This window comes from Vicia villosa, linkage group LG1 (assembly GCF_029867415.1).
Source record: "Vicia villosa cultivar HV-30 ecotype Madison, WI linkage group LG1, Vvil1.0, whole genome shotgun sequence".
Taxonomy (NCBI): Eukaryota; Viridiplantae; Streptophyta; class Magnoliopsida; order Fabales; family Fabaceae; genus Vicia; species Vicia villosa.
This window is the reverse complement of record NC_081180.1, coordinates 14491903-14517298: the sequence shown is the minus strand read 5'-3', so window position 1 is coordinate 14517298 and position 25396 is coordinate 14491903. Positions and strand designations below refer to the sequence as shown.

Sequence of the window (25396 nt, the reverse complement as noted above, 5' to 3'; positions counted from 1 at the left end):
AATAGTAATGTTGTTGAGATGTGTTAAGTTTAATGTTATTGTTTTGAAACTCATTATCTTACAAGCCCTCTTTTATGATATTTTTGTTGTTTTGATGAGCAAGACTATACTAGTCCAGGCTAGCATATTGGGGAATTCCTCAAGCTTTTAGTCATGATTTACGAAGAATAAAAGTCTTTGCGGTAACAAACAATTGGGGTTCTGTGGCATAAAACTCACCTGATTCACCTTTACATCAACAAAAATACTTTGAGTAATCTCTAACTGCAAAAACAAAACCTGAATCATTATTTAGGAATTTCATCGAACAGTTGGTACCCATAAAGGAAAGAATATAAGAAAAGGATAAAAATTAACACAAGACATTTCTAAGGTCCTGCTGTCATCACCATTTTTTTCTGTCAACACATGAGTACGCATGGGATCTCAGAATCAACGACCTTATGAACTATCCGCTGGAACTCATAACCCTCTTAGTCTTACTCTCTACAAAACAGAACCATCTTCTTCAATGGAATCCTCTTATTCTTACTCTATTACACCAATTCTATCAGTATCCATCGCCTGGAACATTCCTCTCAAACCAAAGAACTCTTCCTGGAATAAACATATGAAGAACCAGTGGTTTGGAAATAAAAGGAACAAAACCTAAATCCTAAAATCAAAACAAACACAATCAATACATGATTCAATGGGCATTTAGAACAAATAAATCATAAATCCCCAAATCAAAATAAATATATTCAGAGAAATCAAAAACATAAAAACCCGAATAAAACATACCTTCAGTGAATTTCTTTGTACATGACATGTGTAAAAAAATGATTCTGCGTTTCTTTGTACACGAAAGCGAGGTCGGTTGCAACCGTCGTGGGATATGAAGCCTCCTTTGTACCTTTCCACCAAAAGGAGTTTTTATATATTTTTTCTTCACTTAACCAAAAAAATAGAAACAATTGCCTTAACAGTCGTTAAAAGAGTCGCAGAAACTAATAGCGTATATTAAAAAACATGAATAGTTAATTTATTGAAAAATAAAATCCTTTTTTTCCCTTCATAATCATCAAAATCACTCAAAATATTATCTATCATCACTCAAAATCATCAAAGTCAATTTGTATTAAAAAAATCCTAAACAAAACTTATTCCTTTTTCATTACCAACACCAACAAAATGAAAACCTTAACTTTTTTTATGGAATCAAAATAAAATTTTATTTCCAAAAACAATGAAGTACAAGCGATCAAAATGATCCAGGTGATGAGTCAACAATCTTAATCACAAAAGGACCTAGTCTTCGATACATAGTGACTCTGTGTTTACATGAGTCTGAAGACTTCTATTTAAACTACATCTAATAGCTATGTTGTAAATAATATTCTTATGAAGATGTATGTTAAGAGGTATCTTAGCAAAAACGAGGTTATTGCGAGCTTGCCATATACTATAAACAGCTTCTGTTTTGGCAACTTTAATAATGCTTCTTCTCCAACCTTTCCTCTTAGTTTCCTTGATGATCCAATCAATTTCCTGTTGCCAATCTTGTGCTCTTCTACTGTAGCCTATCCACTACATGACTTGTTGCCAGATTTCACATGTTGTCTTGTAGCTAAAGAAAATGTGATCTCTTATTTCTGGTTCTTGACAGAAGCAGCACAACCCATCAGTTTGTATACCAAATTTCTGAAGTCTATCCTTAGTGGCAATTCTGCCAAGGCATGTGAGCTAAAGGGTGAACTTGGCTCTTGGTCTGGCATGATTATTGAAGAAGATTTTCCTCCACTACACTGGATTTTTATCTCCTCTTAGCTCCTTGTAGACATCCGCTGTAGTGTAAATTCCTGTTATCATAGTGTCTGCCTAAGCTCGTGTCTGTTTGATACTATCTCTATGCTTCAAAATGTTGGTTACAATCCAAGAGCAGTTTTTAGGATGCCAATCCATCACATTCTGATTCTTTAGATGGTACATTTTGATCCACTTAACCCATAGCTTATCAGCTTTAGCTTGAATGTTCCATATAAGCTTCCCCATAGTAGTTATGTTCCATTCTCTCAAGGAGGTGATACTTAGACCTCCTGCACCTCTAGGATTACATACAAAATCCCAAGCCACATGTGCCTTCTTTGTGATTTCTTGAGTTCCTCTCCAAATGAAGTTTCTACACAAAGCCTCTACGTGCTTAATCACTTTCTTCGGTATCAGGAATACATGCATCCAATAGGAAGTGATAGAAAACAGAACATTTCGAATAAGTTGATATCTGCCCACATAGCTCAAAAGTCTCGAGGTCCAATGTTTTTTCCAAGATTCTGTCAACGAGAGGATGACATTGATGAATATTCAATTATCTGCTAGATAAAGGCACGCCAAGGTACTTGAATGGAAGGGTTCCAACACTGCATCGAGTTATCTGCAGAATCTTATGGATTTCACTAGTATGCATACCACCACAATATACCTTGTAGTTGGCAGGGTTGGCCATTAATCCAGTTGCATCAGAGAAGTTATGGAGTTCCTGCATCATGATTTGTACTGAATTTTCATCCCCTCTTGCAAACAAGATGAGATCGTCAGCAAAACATATATTGGTGATGTGAAGCTTCACACATTTGGCGTGATATTTGAAATTAGGTTTATCCTTCAATTTATTCAACCACCTGTGAAGTTGTTCCATTATTAGGACAAAGAGAAGAGGTGAGATGGGATCACCTTGCCTGAAGCCCCTATGAGCTTTCATGTAAGCACTTGGTCTTCCATTCATTACATATCTATAGGAAACAGTTCTAACACAAAGCATGATCCATTGGATGAACTTTTGAGGGAAACTCATTTCTTTCATTAATCTCCTATAGGGCCACCCATTCAACTATGTCATATGCCTTTTGAATGTCCATTTGAATGGCACATCTAGGGAATATGTGCTTTCTATTGTATCCTATAAGGAGCTCATGAGCCATGATGATGTTATCATGGATAACTTTTCTTGGAATGAAAGTTGTTTGACTGTCATCTATCACACTGTTAATCACCTTGCTAAGTCTTGCAATGAGAACCTTGGAGATTATCTTGTACACTGTGGTACAACAGGCTACTGGTCTCATTTCCTTCATAGTTGAAGCAGTAAGGGGATTTTGGAATCAAGGTCACTAATGCACAATTGATAGTTGGATACATTCTTTGCTGGTCAAAGAAATCATGGATTGCTGCTTTTACATCAGATCCAATTATGTTCCAAGTGGACTTGAATTTTTTTAGGTATATCTATCTAATCCAGGTGGTTATCTATCTCCTTTGCCTTATAATCCTTCCCATATCTCTTGGTATGTCACATGCTAAATTAAGAATTTTATGTATTGCTCCTGAAGTTGAGGGCCTTGTCTTAAAGAAATGATATCCACATGTTGCATCCTGTTTGTAGTTTGTCCATCCAGCTCCTCATAGAATTGGAGAACTTCTTGTTCTATGTTAGCTTCCCCTATAATTAGTTGACCATCTTTCCCTGTCAATTTGTATAGCCCATTTTTTTTGTTATTGCCTCTAGCATACCTTTGTTTTTGTTGAAGAGGAAGGAAGTTAGAAACCCAGAGATAAAACCTAAAGAACCTGGAAAACATCACCGATCTTTTTCACATGTAGATCGAAACATTCACTAATCAGTAAACACCATAACTACAAAAAACAGTAAAAGTCACATCTTTGTCATAGAAAAAAATAAGAAGAGGAAGAAAGAGATTCGTGTGACAGAGAAAAGAGAGAGATTCGACGATAGCAGAAGAAGATGGAGAATGTTGAGGAATACGAAGAAGAATAAGGAGAAAGTTGAAGAACATGTGCACAAATGTGAGAGAGAGAGAGAGAGAGAGAGAGAGAAAGAGAAAATAAAATATGAGATAGAGAATAGAGAGCGTATTAAAGTTGAAATTTGAATTAAAGTTGTATGGGAATAAGAGGTAATTGAAAAAGAAATTGAATTGAAATTGTGTGACATCATCAACTCATTCAAAGAGAGGTAGTAAAGGCATAAAATAACAACTATGTATTTAAAATAGAACTATATGATTAGAACCAAAATTATTCCTATTTTATGGATGTGACAAAATTAGAAGGAAGGGTAGTAGTGCCTAGGGGTGTTCGCAGTGCGGTTTGGGCGGTTTTGACTTAAAAAATCATCTGAACCGCGAGAGAAAAAAGCATGCAGTTTGGTTTGGTTCGGTTGACTTTTGGAAAGAAAACCAAACCGAACCAAACCAAATCAATGCGGTTTGGATTGGTTTGGTTGGTTCAATTTTTTGCCAAAAAAATTATTGAGCCATACATACACATATATATGACAATATCGTTTTGTCTTTAGTCATTTATGCTTATCAAAGAACAACAAAATTCATCATATTTGGACAAAAACTTTTCATTTAATATACAAAAATAAGATTAGAGAAAAGTGGAATAAAAAATACAATATAGTAGCATAAAACAATATCGAAAACATTAAAATGAAACAGAAAAACAAAGTAGATGAAATATTTGAGAAGATGAAAAAGAAAGAGCAGAAGAGATGGGAGATCAGAGAAGAAGAGATGCATTAAAAACGTAATTGATAGTGAGAAAATTAGAATAAAAAATAAGAAGAACAAAAATAAAGAACATAAGATATGAGATACTAAAGAAGAATATGCGAGATGTACATGAAAAAGAAGATGAGTAAAAGGCATGATACCGATAAGAGAGATTTGAGAAGACTTAAATTGAAACGTTAAGTGCGAGGAAGAGAAAATCACTTCTAATCGATAATAGATTTGAGTTTGGGTCTGATGTGGGATAAATGAAGTTTGAGTTGTAACATAATGTGGTTTGGTTCGGCTGTAAAATACAAACCGCAAACCAAACTGAACCGTGCGGTTTTGTTATAATGACCCAAATAAATCCGAACGAAATGCGATTTTTTACGGTTTCGATTGAGTTTGGTTTGATTTGCGATTTTTTATTGGACCAATTTAATTTTGATCACTCCTAATAATGCCTTTTCCAGAACAGTAAGTGTTCTTATATGGTAGATTGGAAATTTCAATTTTCACCCTATACACTAATAATAATATTTATTTTTGACAAATATAACTCTTTTGAAAATAAATAATATCAAAGATATTTTCGAAAAAAAAATTGAAAGGATACGAGTTATAAATATTTGGGGTGAATAGAATTCCTTTCAAAACATTGCCCATTTTAATCAAAGCCATTACCTTTTTTGATCCATATCCACTAAGCCCGTGACAACCCACAATAAATATATATATATATATATATATATATATATATATATATATATATATATATATATATATATATATATATATATATATATATATATATATATATATATATATATATATATATGAGAATGCCTTTTTTATATGAGAATGTGAGAATGAATCTGAACCATAGAATTTTAAAATAAATGGTGGAGATTATGGGTAAATCTTTTTTTCTCTCTCCTACATTTTGAAATAAATGATGTAGGAAAGAGAAAAAAAAATTCACACATAATCTCCACCATTTATTTTAAAATCCAATGATTCAGATTCATTCTCACATTCTCATATAAAGATGACATTCTCATATGATATGCCCTCTATATATATATATATATATATATATATATATATATATATATATATATATATATATATATATATATATATATATATATATATATATACATACATACTAGCAAGAGACCCGTGCGTTCGGTCGCGCAAATGTAGTTATAAATAATAAATAAATATAATATAGTAATGGCTAATAAAAATATTTAAAAAAGTAGTAACTATCACTGTTGCGTAAGAACTATAAATTAAAGTTAATAAATGATGATTTAATTAAAATATTTAGGGTTTAAGGTTTAAAATAAAATATATCATAAATATTAAATTTTTTATTTTAAAAATTCCAAAAATTAAATATTAATAATAGTATATTATTATTATTATTGAATAATAAGGATTAATAGTAATAAAAAAATAGATATTAAACTTGATTATTATTTACTCAGAATATTGATATTAATAGTGTATCGTTATTATTGACCCATTCACAATATCGATATTGATAGCATATCGTTATTATTGTCACTTTACTCAATGATATATATAGAAAGACGGTGTGAGTTGTAATTGATGTATTGCAATAAAGAGAAATAAAAATTACAGTTTCGTTTGAAATAAAGCAAAAAAAAAAATATAATAATGATTATATTTAACTATAAACATTAAGGCATTATATTTTAAATTTAAAAAGTGAGTCACAACATCATTAATCGAGTTGGGAAATGAAAAGGTTATAAAGTGAAAAATAATTTGGTCAATTTCTGCATTAATATCCCGAACAAATATCTTATATATAAATGCAAGGTTGTCATGATGACAACCCTAGCCATGTGGCATCATGATAACAACTCTTGGCAATATTTCCCACATGTCACTTTAATATCAATCCTAATTTTACTTTTTAAAAAATTGATTTTACAAATTCCATTGCAATGTTAAAAAATTATACTTTTTTAATTATTCTCTTTTATTTATTTTGTTTAATAATAAAATTATAATTTTTATATAATCATGAATTACTTAGTTTCTCTAAATAATAAATACAAATAAAAAATATAAAAAAAATTAATAAAATTGATATAATTATATAATATCCAAATATCTAAAAACAAATATTAAAAAATGTATATAACTAATTTATGATGGATAATAAATAAAAATATAAATACAATATATATATATATATATATATATATATATATATATATATATATCATTTTTAAAATATAAGTTAAAAATCTCTCTTTTCCACATTTCAGATTTAAATTTAAATAATCTTATATATAAATGCAAGGTTGTCATGATGGCAACCCTAGCCATGTGACATCATGATAACAACTCTTGGCAATATTTCCCACATGTCACTTTAATATCAATCCTAATTTTACTTTTTTAAAAATTGATTTTACAAATCCCATTGCAATGTTAAAAAATTATACTTTTTTAATTATTCTCTTTTATTTATTTTGTTTAATAATAAAATTATAATTTTTATATAATCATGAATTACTTATAGAAATAATAATTTTAAAATAGAACTATAGATTAACTGATATGACATTTTATTTTAATATTTTAATAATCTAAAATATAAACATTTTTTAATTTTTATATAATATTTTTAAATTTTGTAATTCTTATATAATCCACTTACCTTATTAATCATCCAAAACTCATATTATTAGTTCTATTTAACAATAATATTATATCAATAACTATCATATTACTATGTCTGTCATATTGTAGTTATTTTTGGAAAAGTTATATCTCATGTGAATTTATACCAAGCCGTCAATATTTTATTTAAAGGAGTATTATTATTTTTTAGTAACGGTGAATTGGTCACTGCTCCATAAATGGTCTTTCTTAGTGCCAAAATAATTGGCATTCAATCCATTCATTATAATAATAAATAAATAATTAGAGTAATATTTTCATCTCCCCTAACCCATGATAAACTCCTTCATTTTTTTATAAGTTATCACTATTCTTCGGATAACCTCATTCTTTTATTTCATTCTAACCACGGCAAACTACTAGTTACATTAAAATTCGACTTTTAATTATATCAATATTAATCAGGGTTATATTTGTGAATTGACATCTAATTAATTAATTTACTATTTAAGTAATTTTAAGTATTTAAATTAACCTTATCTCAATTATTTGAAAATAAAATTTAACTTAATGAATTAATTACATCATGGTTCTAAAAGTTTGTCAATTATTTTTCTTCTTAATTGATTTTATAGGTAAAGATCATCAGAAAAATTAAAAAGAGAAAAAAACTTTAATAAAAATTACTTCTTAATAACACATATTAATCCCACGTAAATAAAATTAATTGTTAATAACACGTAAAATCTAAAATAACCTTCAAACTTGCAAAAAGATTTAAAAAGCCATCTGCATTAATTTGTATAGGTTGCACCACTATTAACAGGTCATTGAAATACAAAGATTCTGTTTTTGGAAACGTAGGATAGTTGGTAAAGAAATAAATAAAAAAGTGTAATGATTATAAGATTTTATAGGTTTTAATGACATAAATAAAAAGTTAGTGCATTTTTTTTTTTTGCCTTATAAAAATAATGCATTTTAGAACCATTGGTATTGACATAAAAATATAATAACGTGATATCAATACCTCGTAGAATGCAAAAAAAAAATCTTTTGGATAATAATTAGGATTGAAAAACCAAAAAAAAGTTAACCGGCTAAAGTAAAAAAATTCATGTAAAATGCAAAGATTTTGTTTTTGGAAACGTAAGATAGTTGGTAAAGAAATAACAAAAGATAGTGTAATGATTATAAGATTTCATAGGTTTTAATGACATAAATAAAAAGGTGGTGCTTTTTTTTTTCTTATAAAAATAATGCATTTTAGAACAATTGGTATTGACAGAAAATATAATAGCGTGATATCAATAACTTGTAGAATGCAAAAAAAATCTTTTGGATAATAATTAGGATTGAAAAAAAAAAAGTTTAACCGGCTAAAGTAAAAAAATTCAATATAATCTAATCCATAAACATATTTAAGATAATTTATTGCATATTTAGAATTTAAAAAATTCAACGTAATTAATTCAAAAATACAATAAAAAAATTACATTGCAGTGCATTTTATAGTGGATCTGAATCAGTAATCATTTTATTAAAGAAATTGTTAATCATTTTTAATACAAAACATCACTGTTGTGTATTTTCAAAATTGTTAATCATTTTTAATATAAAATATCACTGTTGTGTATATTATGGTTTCTTGTCTCTGATAACATCACTATTGTGATTATATAATAACTTTGTAAATTAATTTGTAAAAATTAAGATAATTATAAAATACCAAGAAAAAATAAGAGTGTGACCTATCACCCGTAATAAATGCCAAAATAAAGATATTCATTTATTTTGTCAAAAGTCCTTTTTACCCATAGAATAAGAAAAATTTTAGTTGTTTAATCAGAGGGTTTATTATGTAAATTAAAGGTAATTTAACTTTTATATATTATAATAGATAATCAGAGGGTTTATCATGTAAATTAAAGGTAATTTAAGTTTTATATATTATAATAGATAAATATAATAATAGATATGCTATAGTAATTCAGAAGTGATTAAATATGTGATTTCTAATATTGTTCAATTTAAGTAAATATTTTGTCTGCCCATCATAAAAATTAATTTAATTTACCCGTACATTACAATGACACATTGATAGATAAAATTATTAACCATTTATAAAAATAATTGTATAACAATTGAATTTTTTCCGTCCATAAAAATATTTATACATTATTCCCGTTCATAATTGTAACGTATTCCCGTTTATAAAAATATTTTTTTGAATAATATAATATCTGAATATTTCAAATATTTATTTTTAGTTTATTATAAAATGATTTTTTAAGGCTAAATTATCAAATCAAAATAATATTATTTAATATTTAATGTAATTTCAATTTATTATTAAAAATAAAACAAAATTATTACAATTTATCACAAATCTAAAATTACAGAAAATAAAATACATTAATAATACCTTTATTAAAACGAATTAAATATAACGATTAAATAGAAATCGAATAAGAAAAAAATTATTTACCGTTTCTATTATTTATCTTTTTTTATTTATCACATTATTAAATAAAAATATTGTAGCAAACACTTTTCCGTTTATAAAAATAAAACAATTGTTCTCTTTTATAAAAATTGTTAATCAACAATAAACTCTATTAAAAAAAATTGACATTGATAATTATTGTCTATTTAATTGTAGAACTTAAAGTTGGTTTCAAAATATTTTCTCATAATGATGTTAATGTTACGGTTTTCAAATTCTTGTCTATTTATTGAATAGTTATTATTGTTAAAATTTAACTTGAAATTTATTTCTTGTTAACGTTTATTATAATTTTTAAAATATGATAATTTTATAGTTGAAAACCATATATCATTATTAAAAGATAATTATTTTAATCTAACAAATAATACATGATTATATTATAAAATCAAAACTATAAAATTATAATAAGAAAAGTTATTCACCCAAAAATAAAAACAAAAATGATATAATTTTTTACATCCACATTGCATCATATATAAAAATATGATTGATTCAGCTGAATATATAACTAATTTAATTTATAATTAAAATTATTAATAATTAATTTATTGAAAAAAAAACATATTTTTACTATATATTATATTAATTATCTACTAAAAAAATTCTACTAAAAAATGTGTCTATTTAATTGAACTAATTACAAATGATACTCATTGATGTAAAATGCAAAGATTTTGTTTTTGGAAACGTAAGATAGTTGGTAAAGAAATAAATAAAATATGGTGTAATGATTATAGGATTTCATAGATTTTAATGACATAATTAAAAAGGTAGTGCAATTCATTTTGCACTTATAAAAATAATGCATTTTAGAACAATTAGTATTGACAGAAAATATAATAATGTGATATCAATAACTTGTAGAATGCAAAAAAAATCTTCTGGATAATAATTATGATTGGAAAACAAAAAAAAGTTAACTGGCTAAAGTAAAAAAAATTCAATATAATCTAATACAATAAACATATTTAAGATAATTTATTGCACATTTAGAATTTAGAAAAACCAATGTAATTAATTCAAAAATACAATAAAAAAATTATATTGCAGTGCATTTTATAGTGGATCTGAATCAATAATCATTTTATTAAAGAAACTGTTAATCATTTTTAATACAAAACATCACTTTGTGTATTTTCAAAATTGTTAATCATTTTTAATATAAAACATCACTGTTGTGTATTTTCTGGTTTTTTGTCTCTGACAACATCACTATTGTCTATTGTGATTAGAGCTAATAACAATGTATTTGACAAAAAAAAAAACATCTGAATTTATAAGAAAAATTTGGTGATCTAAATCATCACAAATTAGATGAATTCAGTTGCGTGGAAAATATGTTGAGTAAAAAGCATGTTGTTAGCGGTAAACAAACAAATTATTCAATAAGATATTGTCATCTTACAAAATTTATTAAAAATGGAATAACGAAAAAACTACAAAATTTATTCCAAATGGATTTATGAGAAAAATTAGCAAGTACAGTAGCATATCAAGCAAGTATTCAGCACATATTCTTTACCACATTTGAAGTATCTGTGTTTTAGAGATTGAAATTGACTTATTTGAGCTAGCACCTATGTAATTCTTTTGGAGATCTTATGAAAACATAAGTTATTTTCAACTTATTTTCATAAACTCTGTATAATAACTTATAAAATCAGTTTATGAAGGAAAAAAAGTGATTTTCTTTTATCTTTTGTAATAACACTCCTTACCCTTGCTGTTGATAACACTCCATAAATCAACAACTCGAACGGCCAATCTTCATGTTTCCTTTGAATCGTTAACCTCCTTAAGGGAGCTAAATCTTCGGCTCATCTTCTGTTTAGAAATAACATAGCAGACAAAAAAATATCAGTATTCAGTTAAAGAGATGAAGAACGAAACTGGGGGAAGGAGAAACGAAATATATCGCTCAAGTGTCAAAACGACAACTGGAAGGAGGAAGAGTTTAGTCATGCAAGGTTGGAACTTTGTATTGTACTAATATATAGCTCTCTAGGGAGAAAAAATGAAAGGGTAGGGTTTATTAAGATGAATGTTCCAATGCAATGAGTGACATAGAACGTAGTGTATCTTTTTCATATTCCAATAAAAAACATTTGCATTAAATTAGTTGTTAGGAATGTAATTATGATTAGTTGTGTAATTATTCTCAGGGGTATGTAAAACCATCTTAAATTGATTGTGATTAGGGTAATTAAGGAAATTTGGTCGTAATCAACTATATATATATATATATATATATATATATATATATATATATATATATATATATATATATATATATATATATACTAGTAGGATACCCGTGCGTTCGCACGGATAAATGTGTGGTATGCGCGCTTTTGTTTTCAAAATAAAATAAAAATGTAAATAAGAAAAAAATAAATTGTTTTACCAAAATAGTTTTTTTTAAAAAGATATATTTTTAAAATTAAAATAAAATTATTTTATCAAAATTGTTTTACATTAATAATATATATTTCTATTTTTCATATATTATCTTAAAAAGTATAGAATCTTAAATTAATTAAAAAATAATTCATTTTTCCGTGTTTGAATTCATTCATGATTTTAAATATATTTATTTTTAAATATATAAAATGTGTTTGTTTGTTTATTTATCTTACTAATATAAATAAATATTAGTAACATAAATAAACACATTTTGTCCGTGTTTGGATAGAGTCCTTGTATTTAAATATTTACACTTTTATTTTTTTAATTGTACAAAAAAAATTTAATAACTCGTGCCTTTGCATGAATTTGGTTTAGATATTTTACCGTTTCATATAACTTTCACGATAAGAGCAGACAAAATTTATTAAATTTTATTGACTCACTATATAATTCATAATCGAATCAATAGTTTATTTTTCACGTATTAGTAATATAAATTTTATTCATTAATCATTTTAATAAATAACAATTTTTTTCTTGTATTTATTCATTGATTATTTTAGTTGTATAAAATATAATAAGTAAGACATATTTTCAAGGAGTCATGAATAATATCAGTATTTCAATAAATGTTTAGAGCCAATAGGCATCACTAAATGAATATGAATAATATGCTTTACAAAATTAAGCTGGCTTTTAGAGTCAATGTGTAAAGTGACGAATCTTATATATTTTTAGCAGTTTCATACTTGAAAAAAATAAAAGAATGATCTAGAGTTTAAACGGGGTCCCGTTTAAAGCCAGAACTTAAGAGCACACTCTCAAGATCCAAGCCTCTACCGCTAGGCTAACCCTGGGGTTGGCCATTTTTCATAGTGAATCCCACATATATCCAACTATATATTTTATTTATTTTTTATTTATTTTAATCTAACATGATCACATAAATTTTTGAAAGTACTAAGTAGTAATAGTTTCATAACAAAAGGACATGTGCATTTGAAACGCATTTGAAGACTTGCAAGTAAGAGAAGCATGAAGCTGAATTTTATAAGAGAGCCGACATAGTGGTACACAATGAATTATAAACTCATTGACCTTATACATTTCATAGGGTCACTCTATTTATCTTGGTATACATGCCATCACAGGTCCACTTTTTCACTCTATTTATCTTGGTATACATGCCATCACAGGTCCACTTTTTCACTTTGCAATAAATTACTTATTTTAAATTACTATTGAGTGAGAATTAATCAAATGAAAATATCTCTGCAATATGGAGACATAAACATGAATGTAAGATATATAATTATATAAACTAAAGAAAAGAAAGGGGAGAGTGGGATATTTCATGTTATAGTCCACTAAAGAAAGCTCAATATAACTGAAAAAACATAATGATATGCAGCAGAATTCTGTTTCTTTTACTTCCAAGTCTTCATATGCTAATGCTACAAAGATGGCTTCATAGATAGTAGACCTTAATTCATAAGTAGTAATCTTTTGTAGAAATCTGCATAAAAAGATGACTTTTCAATTAGTGCTTTTGCGCAAAAGGATGCATGGGTATTTCAACTTGCAATATGGTTTCTCAACCATTATAAGATTTTTAATCCGCAACTTGAAAAAAATGTTTGGCTCAACCATGTCAACTCCTACTTGACGATTTCAACTGGGTTAGTCGGATTCCTATTTGAACTGAAAACCATTGTCGAATTACTATATCTATCCCAATGTTGGGCTGCAAAACGTTAAGACAATATGTTAATATAAATAAACATCGAGACGCTCAAAATTACAACAGTTGATTCCTATTTGGATTTCTACTTGAACCAAAATTAGATGTCGAATTACTATATCTACCCCAGAATCCAATATTCTTTTATTTCCATAGCAAGATAGTCATTCACACACGCTTCCACCATCACCATCGGATTCGCCGTCACCAATACCTTCCGTTTGCACCGATCAAACACCTCAAAGTTCACTCTTCTCACATTTGCAGCATAAAACCTACACAACAATGCACTGTTTTGAATTTATCAGATGCATAAAACCTTTATCCTCCTTTCAAAGCCTTTTCGTGTGCATCCTTAATTTTTTCCAAAGTTCCATATTTTTGTTCCAAATATTTCCTTTTCGTGTGCATCCGTTATTGGACTGGTAACAACATATTTTGTATCACACCAAACACCAGTAATGACGATAATTTTTAGAAAATTTGATCAATGTTGCAGAAAATTTATCGAATATCCACATCATCTGTTATATGAAGGAACTCAACAACAGGTTAGAATAAGTTAACCTTTTTACCCTGTAATTTTGAAGATTATAAGAGAGGCTTTAATATATTAGTAAACTCGAAAATATAGATGATTGGATGAAAGGTAGAAACTTTGACTCAAGGAGAGAAAATATAAACCTTGTTGTACTTTTCCGCGATTTCCTAAACCTCTTCATAGATTATCTCCCAGTGCGAGGAATTTTAGTTGTCACAACTCCAATATAGTCACTCAACGAAACATCAATGAGCTAACACAACAAAAACAACACAATTACAACAAACAAACAAAAATCATAAATTTATAAACTTCAGTAGATTATATATTACAAATTACAACAAAAAACTATGGATCTGAAATAAACTTGGACATGATTAAAGCTCCAGTGGTTGAAGAGTTTGACATCGATCTGTACTGGATCTGAAATGACAACAACATTTTCTTGAACAACTTCATCCATGACTGCAAAGAGATTCAAGCAGTGTGAGTTAACGAAATCGAAGGCAAAATAAATAGAGAAATGGAATGAAGGTGAAGAAAATAACGAACTTGCGGTGAGAGCGGATGGGGCAACGAAATCAAACTTGAAGAGGAAGAAGATAGGTGCGTCAAAAAACCTAGTTTTTATGGTTGTTGGTTTTTACATAAAAATTAATAAATTATCCAAACCCTAAAGAAAATCAGTTAATGGGAAAGCAAGGGTTTTCCAAAATCAAAAAAAAAAATTCTTCTCAAAATCGCAAATAAACAATGTTCAGAGAAATAACGAAGATTGAACGTACATGGTTAATCTTTCTCAATGGGTGCGGTGGATTTGAAGCTATGGAGAGGGCTGGCGATTGAAGAACTTAGTGAGGACGAAGGCGAAGAAAAAGCTCAAACTCTATCTGCAGCTTACACAGAGTGGAGGGGTAGTGGGGGTAGCAAGCACAAAACGAAAGGTTTATTCAATAAGATATTAACCTTGGTGATGTAATTAGGAAAAGAAATAAAGTACTCAATACAAATTTGAAAATGACCTTTCATTATCTCAATACATTGAGTGCTGTGAAATCAGTATGGAAAACGTGAAAAAATCTTAATAACAAATGGTAAATGTAAAGAGCAAATAGTTAATAAGTCATTAAAGTGTGTTTAGACCAAATTAATCCTATAATTAGATGCAAAATAATTTGGATTAAGAAGAGTTTAGTGGAGAATTCCAAAGCATATAGGTAGATGACAAACGTAGTTAAAAATAAATTAATTAAATAAATAAATATTTAAAAGATAATTGTAGAAAGTTTCTATTAATAGCAAATGTAAAAATAGTAAGGACTCTAAAAATGTGACACTTGTCAAAATTGCCCAAAAACTCATTTTGCTTTATTATTATGTATGATATATATATATATATATATATATATATATATATATATATATATATATATATATATATATATATATATATATATATATATATATATATATATATATATATATATATATATATATATAGATATGACTTGTTGAATTGAATTTTAGGAATAGGGAAAATGGCGGCATCGTCAATTACATGGATAGAGGAAAGGGATGTAGCGACGATTGTTAGATCCCGAAGTGTAAAAGATGAACGAGGTGTTCTTGAGGTATCAAAACGAAGTAGCTTAAGCTTGTTCGACTTGATTTTTATATAACCTAACCTATTTGTATCCCGTGACAGGTTTGGACACTTAACGGAAACGAATTTGAAGTTTATCATCACATTCAAATACCATCATCCCCACTCTGCACGGCGTGGCTTGGCACAGGTCAGTCAAAACCTAATCTTAGTATGATTTCATTATCCTAAATTTTTATTATTTTGTATTATTATTATTATCATAGGGAGCATCGTAGCTGTTGGTAGCCAGGATCCTTCCATTCTAATTTGGTTGGGACATTGATGATGTAAGTAACAGTATTATATATCATCACTGTCTTCAAATTTCTAATTTCTGTCTTAATTTCTCGGATTAATGCCGTAGAGCCATACTTTGTCTTCAAAATCTTTGTTCTCAGATTAATGATACTGTAGAGCCATTCTATGTCATGGATACCTCTGATGGTCACACTGACTCAGTACTTGCCCTTGCGTGGAACCAAGAGTGCAGGTTTCTTAATGCATGCTGTCTGTAACCTTATCTTTCTGTTTTTACTTTCTTTTAATGACACTTGTTTTCACATTCTTAGCTCTATTTTTGCAAGTGCTAGTGCTGACAAACTTGTAAAGATATGGGACATGATCACTGGAAAATGTGTTACTACCCTAGATCATCACTTAGACAAGGCAAGACTTCTGTTTTTATTTTATTTTTTATTAATATTCTAAATGTTTGTGTCAATGATACATTTCCTTATTCATCTCACAGGTTCAAGCAGTTGCTTGGGGTGACCATGCACCATATCTTCTTGTTAGTGGCTCTTCTGATCGTACTATTGTCGTGGTAATGATCAAGTATCCCTTTGTTGTTTGCTGTCCAAGTTTTAAATATTGGTCCCTTTGCTCGCAAAGGATTTTGTGGTTTGTTGCTTGCTATCCAAGTTTTAAATATTGGTCTCTTTACTCAATATATGTATTGACTTTTAATGCTTTTTCACTTTGCACTTTGTAGAAGGATATGAGGGCGCCATTATGCACAGTCTCTCAGTTTTCAGTCGAAGCTAATGTAGAGAGCTTGATCTGTCATCCACACTCTCTTTTGGTGCGTTACGGTTATTTCTTAGGCATAAATACTTAAATTACTTTTATTCTTCTCATTTTTCTGATAAATCAGGTTTTTCCATAGTAGCTTTCCGCTTCTAACTTGTCATTTCATTGTGTCCATAGTTCTAATCATGCACTATGAATTATTTATTTCGATTTCTCAAACTCACCTATCATGTCATTGGTAATTATTTATCTTCTTTCAGGTGGGTCTTGAAAATGGTATGGTCGAGGGTTATCGTGCTCAGCCTCTTTTTTCCATACCCGCTCATGATGAATCTGTTACAACAGTATCCTACAATCCATGCCGCAGGAATGTATGTATGATTAACATTTTGATGCGGATATGTATTTATTGTCTACTTACCATGATATCACTTGACGCAGATTCTTGCTACTGGATCCTTGGATGGAATGGTAATAGTCAAGTAAATTTTGATGTTGCTGCACTTTTGGAATTCATCTCAACTGGCTGCTAATTTTGTTTTTGTCTCAGGTAAAACTTTGGGATTTGTCCAACAACCAACCAACTTGTGTAGCATCTAAGAATTTTGGAGTAGTAAGTTTCTCTTTCTAACTCATGGAATCATGTATTATAAAAATCATGATATCATTGTTAAATTGATGACACTCATGTGCCTTTGTTTTATTTTTCATTGGTGTCTGTCAGGGAAGTATATATTCTATTTCTTTCTCAGAGAAAGATCGCTTTATGTTGGCTATAGGAGGGGAAACAGGAAAATTGCAGGTAAGTGAAGTCAACCCAACCCAACTCAACAAATTTTTACTTTTGTGTTCTTCCTAGTCTTTCCATAGAACTGACCGACCCTTGTAACTAACTATTTTTTAGATATGGGACACATCGAAGTACCCATAATCTCTCCAAGAATTGACCGGCCTCATTTGTTACTATTCGCCGAATACCGTTCTTATTTAAACATAAATAATCTCTGCGTAACAGAAAAAAAAGAAAAAGGAAAGTACATTATTTGCTCTAAATTCTAATGTGTTATTTTGTACATATACTTTATTAATAGAGTTCATGTTATTTCATTTGGATCATGAACCTGTTCAATATTGTTTAAAGCTTTGTGTTAGCTTGCACACATGGTTTTTTTTTTCTTCTTAATAGGATAAGAAACCTTCGTCAGCTTTTGTGTTTTTGTGCGTCATTTTTGTGTAATTCTTTGGTATGTTTATTGGTCAAAATTTTAACGTGTTTGGAAGCATAGCCATTCACCGTCACAAGTTTAAGAGCTTCTCCCGTGAAAATTAAGGTTTTCTAGGAATAATTGGTTTAACTTAATTTTTTTTTTTAAATACAAACAAATGTGAAGTATGAGCTGGTTTACTTTTGTAATGAATTCTTGCCCCCTTTTCCCATATGCATATGTTAATTGACTAGGGTTTCACTCTCTTATATTGCCGGTGTTTGGAGATTTGAATCAATGTCTATACATATTAGGAGAGTTTTTTTAAAAGCAATACCATTTGAGATTCTGGATATTACATGTTCATCGTCCTCTCTCTAAGATTATCATGCTTTGTTTAACAAGAGTTAAATATGGAAAGCAAAGAAAAACACATTTACGAGTGAAAAATCTGTAACAAAAAAATATATCATTTTACAGCTTCTCTTTAGGAAGAGACCCGCAAATCCATGGAAAATCAGCGTCACCTCTTGTGGTAAAAAAGGACAAATTTAGACGAAATGAAAGGTAAAAAATTCCTCCCATAATAATTGAAAACTGAAAAATATAAAATCCCTAATGAATCTAAAATAAAAAATAAAATAAAAACAAAAGAAAAATACTTAAATTATAATTATATAAGCCTAATTTTTTGGGACCTCAATTTCATATTTGTTAAAACAGATGCCTCAATTTCATATAACCAATAGATTTTGGAACGTGAACCAATAAATCAGTCATGCCTCAACTTCATATTTGTTAAAATGGGTGCCTCAATTTCATATTTATATATATTATTTTTTTTATTGTTAGATTAATATTTTTGTTGTTATATTAAATCTTGCTTATCTTATTAAGGCTTATATAATTATAACTTACGTATTTTTCTTTTGTTTTTTATTTGGAACAATAGAATAGTTGTTAAAAAATGGAACAAAATAACAAATTCAAACAAAAAAAAAACTTTATTTTCAAAAATATATGAAACTTGTAGTATCTAAAAAATCTTATTGCAACGGTCGGAAATATTAAGTCTACAAAAGGAACAAAAAGGATGGTAAGTTTATCATAAAATTGAGTACCTCAATTTCATATTTATACCGGTTGAGAATTCAATTCCAGCCGATTGAGAACTTTCAGGCACTTTTATATTCAATGTTTGTTTAATTACTCTTTTATCCGCAAATGTAATGTAAGCATTTGGTTCGACAATAATAATATCCCCCAACATCCCAAAATTAGTTGTTAGTAGGATATGTAATTATCGCTACATAGAATATTTTTTTTATTGATTTGATAATTATATAAAGCAGAAGAAATTTTAGCCATTTGCATTAAGCTCATACTTCCTTCTTGCATACACGCACCTCCAGACGCACATATTATAATAAGAGATAAAAGTTGATTGGTAGCATATTCGATCAACCGAGTGATTTTCTCACCCACTACGTATCCCATACGACCCCTCTATAAACTGAAAAATCCTCTATACCAATTGCTACATGAATACCATTTAGTTGACTTGTGCTAAGAATCAAGACGATTTTTATAAGGTTCCTCTTCCTCTTTCGAATGAAATTCAATGGGATCCAGAGAAACCATGTATTCATCCATCGGATTCAAAGTACCTGGATCAATCAAAAGTTCAATTCTATCTGAAGTGCTCATTTTTAAATGTTCTCCACAACATTTGCAAATATTCAAATTGGATTTCAAAGTTTTCTTATAATTTAATTCATAGCAACTTTCACATTCGACCCATAAATGCTTAAACTTATGATTAAAATAAAGATCATTATCATCATATTCTATTTGAATAAACTCACTATTATTTTCTATATGAATAAAATCACTATCATCATTATTTTCTGTTTGAGTAAACTGACTCATATTCAATTTCAGAAAAATAACAATCATATTGTATTTGAGTAAAATCGCTCTCATCATTATTTTCATTTTGAGTAAAATCACTCTCATATTCTACTTCAAAAAAATCATTACCACTATCATTATCATAATATTCTATTTTAGGAAAATCATTATTACAATCATTATCATATTCCCTTTTAGGATCATATTCTATTTAAGGAAAATCATTATCACTATCATTATCATAATCATAATGTTCTATTAAGCATGGATTGACTAGCTAGTTTGGAGAAGATTGAGGCCAACTTTGAAGAGATCAGTTTAAAGTGGGAGAAGGAGGGTCAAGCATATGAAATCAAGGGAGATCCTGCCTTATGTGTGAGACAATCCACTTGAAAGGCTATGGTCAAAAATTTAAAGGATGAGGGTGTTGGGTTTTATGTGCAGTCTATGGAACTTGAAGCACTAAATGAAACAGGGGGCAGTAAGAGTGAGAGGAATTATTGAAGCCTTTTGAGGTAGTGTTCAACTTACCATCAGGATTGCCACCTATGAGAGCCCATGACTAGCGGTGGCAAAACGGTCCGCCCTCCCCGCCTTAAGCCCGCCAAAAAGCAAGCGGGGCGGGCATGTCTGCTAAGTGAAATGGGCATAAAAATCATGCCCGCCCTGCCAAGATGGTGGGTTGGCGGGCGCCGGACTTGCCCGTCTATTTTTATTTATATTTTTTTTCATTTTTTAATAGATTAAAAAGTTTTTTTTACCTCTTAATTAAATTTTTCACTTATTTTTTTTTTATAAAAGTAACTTTTTAACAAATTTTATTTAAAAAAATATTACATATATTTACAAATAAATATATAAAATAACCCATCAATAATTGGAATTACTAAAATTAACTAAAAAATAGAGAATTTTGGAGGAGGGGCGGGCTTTGGCATTGAACAAGGTAACAATTTCCAGTAAGTTTCCTCTACATGTCATTGAGGAATTGTTGGATGAATTGGGAGGAGCTGCGATTTTCTCAAAACTAGACTTAAAAGCTGGATACCATCAAATTAGGATGAAGGAAGAGGATGTATCCAAGATTTCTTTTAGGACAAGTAATGCCTTTTGGATTGTCCAATGCTCCTTCAACTTTCCAAGCATTGATGAATGAAGTATTAAGGCCATACTTAAGAAAGTTTTGCTTAGTTTTTTTTATGATATCCTGATTTACAGCAAAAGCAGAGAGGGGCATCAAACTTATTTAAAGATGGTTATGATTCTGCTCCATGAACAACAGTTGTATCATAAAAGATTTAGGAGAGATAAAAAAAGATTCACACATAATCTCCACCATTTATTTTAGGGTTAAATACATTTTTAGTCCCTACAAAATTTTCCTTCAATAAATGATCCTTCTAAAATTTTTATGCATGCAATTTCAGTCCCCTGCTATTTTCTAAAATTTTAAAAAATGTTTAATTACTCTTTAATTTTTAAATTTTTTAATAATTTTTTTTAAATATGTTTAGAATACTGTAAAATATTTATTTACCAAGTTTTAGAATTTTTTAAAACGAGAAAAATTAAATATGAATTTTTTAAATTTCAAAAAATAATGGTAAAAGTAATGAAAATCTCAACTTAGAAATTAAATTTTGAGTTTCTTTTTTTTTTCATGAACTTTTTAAAACATTATGAACATGTTTGCAAAATAATCATTCTAAAATACACATTGGTTTGACAGTAGGGACTGAAACTAGGTGCATAATAATTTTATAAGGACGATTTATTGAAGGAAAATTTTATAGGGACTAAAAATGCAAGGTCGCATATTTATAGAGACTAAAAACGTATTTAACCTTTTATTTTAAAATAAAATGGTTCAGATTCAATCTCACATTCTCATATGATATGTTCTCTCTCTCTCTCTCTCTATATATATATATATATATATATATATATATATATATATATATATATATATATATATATATATATATATATATATATATATATGGGACATATCAAATGAGAACTATGGCTATAATGAGAAATGAGAACTTTTAATAATAGTCGTACGATTTAAAATCAATGCCTCAGATTTCACTCAAATTTTAAAAGACAATAATTAATAGATAGATTCTGATTTAAATACATATCACATAAATGCATATCTGAGCATTGATTTTAAATCGTACGGTTGTTATTAAAAGTTCTCATTCTTATTATAGCCAAAGTTCTCATTTGATACGTCCCATATATATATATATATATATATATATATATATATATATATATATATATATATATACGTCTAGAATAATATGTAGCGATGCTAAAATGGTAAAAGAAACATACATAAGCGGAAAAATGATAAGAATTAAAAATCATATACGATTGCATTCTTGAACATAATGTATACAATTAGCTTGTCAATAATAATACACAGCGGAAAGATAATTAGAGGATTGGGGTGAGATTACTAAATCTCATTGAGTTCCCCTATCTTACGGGTTCACTCGGTCCTACAATGTGCATACGAACAAACGGATCCGCCGTGGATCCGGGGTTTTCCTCACGGCCAGGTACAAACACACAATAAGGATACAATCCACGTTGGAAGTCCCTTGACTAACCAATGAGATAAAAAAACAACCATGAGTACCAGTTTCCTCCAGAATAGGTCTTCCGGGTTTACCTGCCAGCCTCCTGTCGGGCGTGACCCTCGAGGTCAGGTCTTCCGGGGTTACCTGTCTTTTTGCTATCGGAAACTATCCCCAAGCCACACAAATAAGTATGCAGACCCGTACCCGCGTACGAGGAATCCAGAAGTAAGTTCTACCTTTCTACTTAGGCTACGCTATACCACACCCTCGATGGGTTATCCCTTGTGCCTACGCGTCAAGAGACTTGCACATGCACACCGCTAGATGAAACAAATCATTCCTACATAGAATTCCACCCGCGATGAGTTTTCCCATTGTGACCTTGCCTAAGTGGCGTCACAGCCCCATCAATCATCTATACGCAGGTGTGTTAACCGCTAGTGCAAATACACCATAATGACTACACAAGCCCACCGGGTCAAAGCCTAGTGATTATCTACGTGACATCATTAGAGGAAAGTTATCCGACGCGATGTAGCCTACATGGCATCATGCCCTCACCATACCAAGCACGCCGATGTTTTATCCACGGCGGAAACGCCTTTTCAGACCTGCTCGCACATCACAATGGTAGCTTAGGTGTGTATGACTTACCAATATGCCAATATTTTTCCACTAAAGGTAACCCCTTCAGCCACCGCAATGGTAATAATGTCATGAGCGCTTTACCACCTAGTAGCCTAGGTATACTTCGATTCAAGCATACATCAATCAATGCTCATCAAGCCATACAAAACAAACAACTCTGAATGTTCAACCGGAACGACGGAACCTAAGTGATCATTATCATACATAGCATCATGCCACAAACAAGAACCATCTCTGAACGTCAATCGGAACAAAAGAATAAACATAATATGATCATCACATAGCATATCAATATAATGCATCAATTAATAATCCACATATTGAGAATCAACATATCCATGATCATATACAACATTAGCATGTTCAAATACTAGTTAAACAAGTCTCACACGACTAAGGAGGCATTCGGTTCCCTATACAGAACGGAACTGCACTTAGGGTATTAGTTTCACAAAACTCCATTCGTAACACTTAACTGAATGTGCATTAGTTATGTCGAAAAACAATATTCTAACACCGGGGATAATTTTCCTAGATAATATGTTTTATTAGCTTTTCATCGATATAAAGTATGCGTCAAACGGACATACGGAACAAAAGTTATGAATTTTCGAAATTCTGAAAATTCTGCTCAACATGCAGAGTAACGGGTTACTTCAGCCCAAAATCCATTTTTTTCACTTTTCGCTCCTAGGTAACCGGTTACTTCATCCAAGTAACCGGTTACTTCACTAACAGAACCCAAAATTCTTCATTTTAAAGCTTCTAAATCCACTCCAATTCATTTCTAAGCAACACCAAACATTTTATAGCATCTCAAATAAAATTCCAACATATTGTAATGATCCAAGGCATACATTATCATCATGGAAACATATTTCTATCATTCAATCAAGCATGCAATATGTTTATCTCAATCTAAACCCTTGTCATGCATTTTCCCTAAATCCTACCCAAGGTTTCTATTTAATGGAACTCACCTTGCTTATATGGAGATTAGAATGGTGTGCATGCTGCATTAGAACTCCTATCTTGCCCAAAGTTCCACCTCCAAGCTCACCAAACCCGTAGCCCTCTTTTGTCAGCTTTCAGCATCAAATGCTCAACTTCAAAGGTGTTTATCTCCATCAATATAAATCTCCTTGACACGAATTTATATGCAAATTGAAGAGAATTTCGTGAGCTTTCCGAAAAGTCCAAAATCGCTTCAATCAGAGTTACAAGCAGAGAGTTATTACCTTTTTAGTGGAAGCTGTCCCAAGAATACGAAAATGGGGCATGAAGATGATGAATGTTACTTCCTTCCGCTCTCTCTTGCCAATAAGCTTCTCATTCATTCTCCTTATGCGTCTAATCTGATTTGTAATGAACTCACATGTTATCTCTACCAAACAAGGCCTCATGGACACATGCAATCATGTTAAATGGCACATTTTCCCTACAACTAAGTGGTAATTACCAAGATGCCACTTAGTTGGATTCTAACTAGGTCTTATGATATATATATATATATATATATATATATATATAAATATTTCTTGGGCCAAAAGTCTTCTAATCTCCATTTAACCAATTTAAATGATAATTACCAGTTTCAGAGAATCGGGGTATTACATTCTCCCCCCTTAAATAGAATTCGTCCTCAAATTCCTCACTATCATCATGAAAACTAGCTCCTGGCGCCTCCTTCCGACGAGGGGATGAATTGTCCCTTAATTCTTTCCTTGGATAAACCTTATGACTTTTCCTGAGCACCGCTCCCTCCGAGGAAACACAATCCGCCAAAACTGGTATTCCCCTGTTCATGATCAGAAGCTCTAATCCTCACACAACACGTCTATCCAGATACTTCATCTTGACATACCTGGGAAAAGATCCTTCCAAGGTTCTAGACCTTCACTGCTCTACACTGGACTTCCATGACCTCGAAAACCCTATCAAACCACTTAT

General features: G+C 29.8%; 2 protein-coding genes and 1 pseudogene across 5 annotated transcripts; 1 reads left to right on the top strand and 2 right to left on the bottom strand.

Moving 5' to 3' along the window:
* Nucleotides 1-1860: 1860 nt before the first annotated feature.
* Nucleotides 1861-2764, bottom strand: LOC131650795 (uncharacterized). Its single transcript, XM_058920526.1, has 2 exons — nt 2379-2764; nt 1861-2263 (listed from the first exon to the last, which is right to left on the bottom strand). Exons 1-2 carry the CDS (start codon nt 2762-2764, stop codon nt 1861-1863), a joined length of 789 nt encoding a protein of 262 aa, XP_058776509.1.
* A 13155-nt stretch (nt 2765-15919) lies between these two features.
* Nucleotides 15920-18198, top strand: LOC131629222 (uncharacterized WD repeat-containing protein C17D11.16-like). Of its 4 annotated transcripts, none has more exons than XM_058900032.1 (11): nt 15920-16048; nt 16123-16210; nt 16477-16552; nt 16647-16728; nt 16811-16885; nt 17054-17143; nt 17352-17462; nt 17533-17562; nt 17642-17704; nt 17816-17893; nt 17996-18198. In XM_058900032.1, exons 1-11 carry the CDS (start codon nt 15956-15958, stop codon nt 18020-18022), a joined length of 813 nt encoding a protein of 270 aa, XP_058756015.1. In that variant the 5' UTR covers nt 15920-15955; the 3' UTR covers nt 18023-18198. The 4 variants fall into 4 exon arrangements, with proteins under 4 accessions (XP_058756015.1, XP_058756009.1, XP_058756004.1 ...); XM_058900026.1 differs by having other exon boundaries at nt 16632-16728; XM_058900035.1 differs by adding an exon at nt 16287-16349 and having other exon boundaries at nt 15997-16048; nt 16461-16728.
* Nucleotides 18199-19401: 1203 nt separating this feature from the next.
* On the bottom strand, nt 19402-20291 carry LOC131650737 (acetyl-coenzyme A carboxylase carboxyl transferase subunit beta, chloroplastic-like; annotated as a pseudogene).
* Between the last annotated feature and the right edge of the window lie 5105 nt (nt 20292-25396).

Bases quoted from the DNA above. Each gene is read 5' to 3' on its own strand.
- LOC131629222 (XM_058900021.1), top strand. From the start codon at position 16,029: ATGAACGAGGTGTTCTTGAG. The intron at 16,211-16,476 runs GTCAGTCAAAAC...ATGATACTGTAG, and splicing joins CACGGCGTGGCTTGGCACAG to AGCCATTCTATGTCATGGAT. The intron at 17,894-17,995 runs GTAAGTGAAGTC...ACTATTTTTTAG, and splicing joins GGGAAACAGGAAAATTGCAG to ATATGGGACACATCGAAGTA.
- LOC131650795 (XM_058920526.1), bottom strand. From the start codon at position 2,764: ATGAATGGAAGACCAAGTGCTTACATGAAAGCTCATAGGGGCTTCAGG. The intron at 2,264-2,378 runs GTACCTTGGCGT...CTATGTGGGCAG, and splicing joins GTTGGAACCCTTCCATTCAA to ATATCAACTTATTCGAAATG.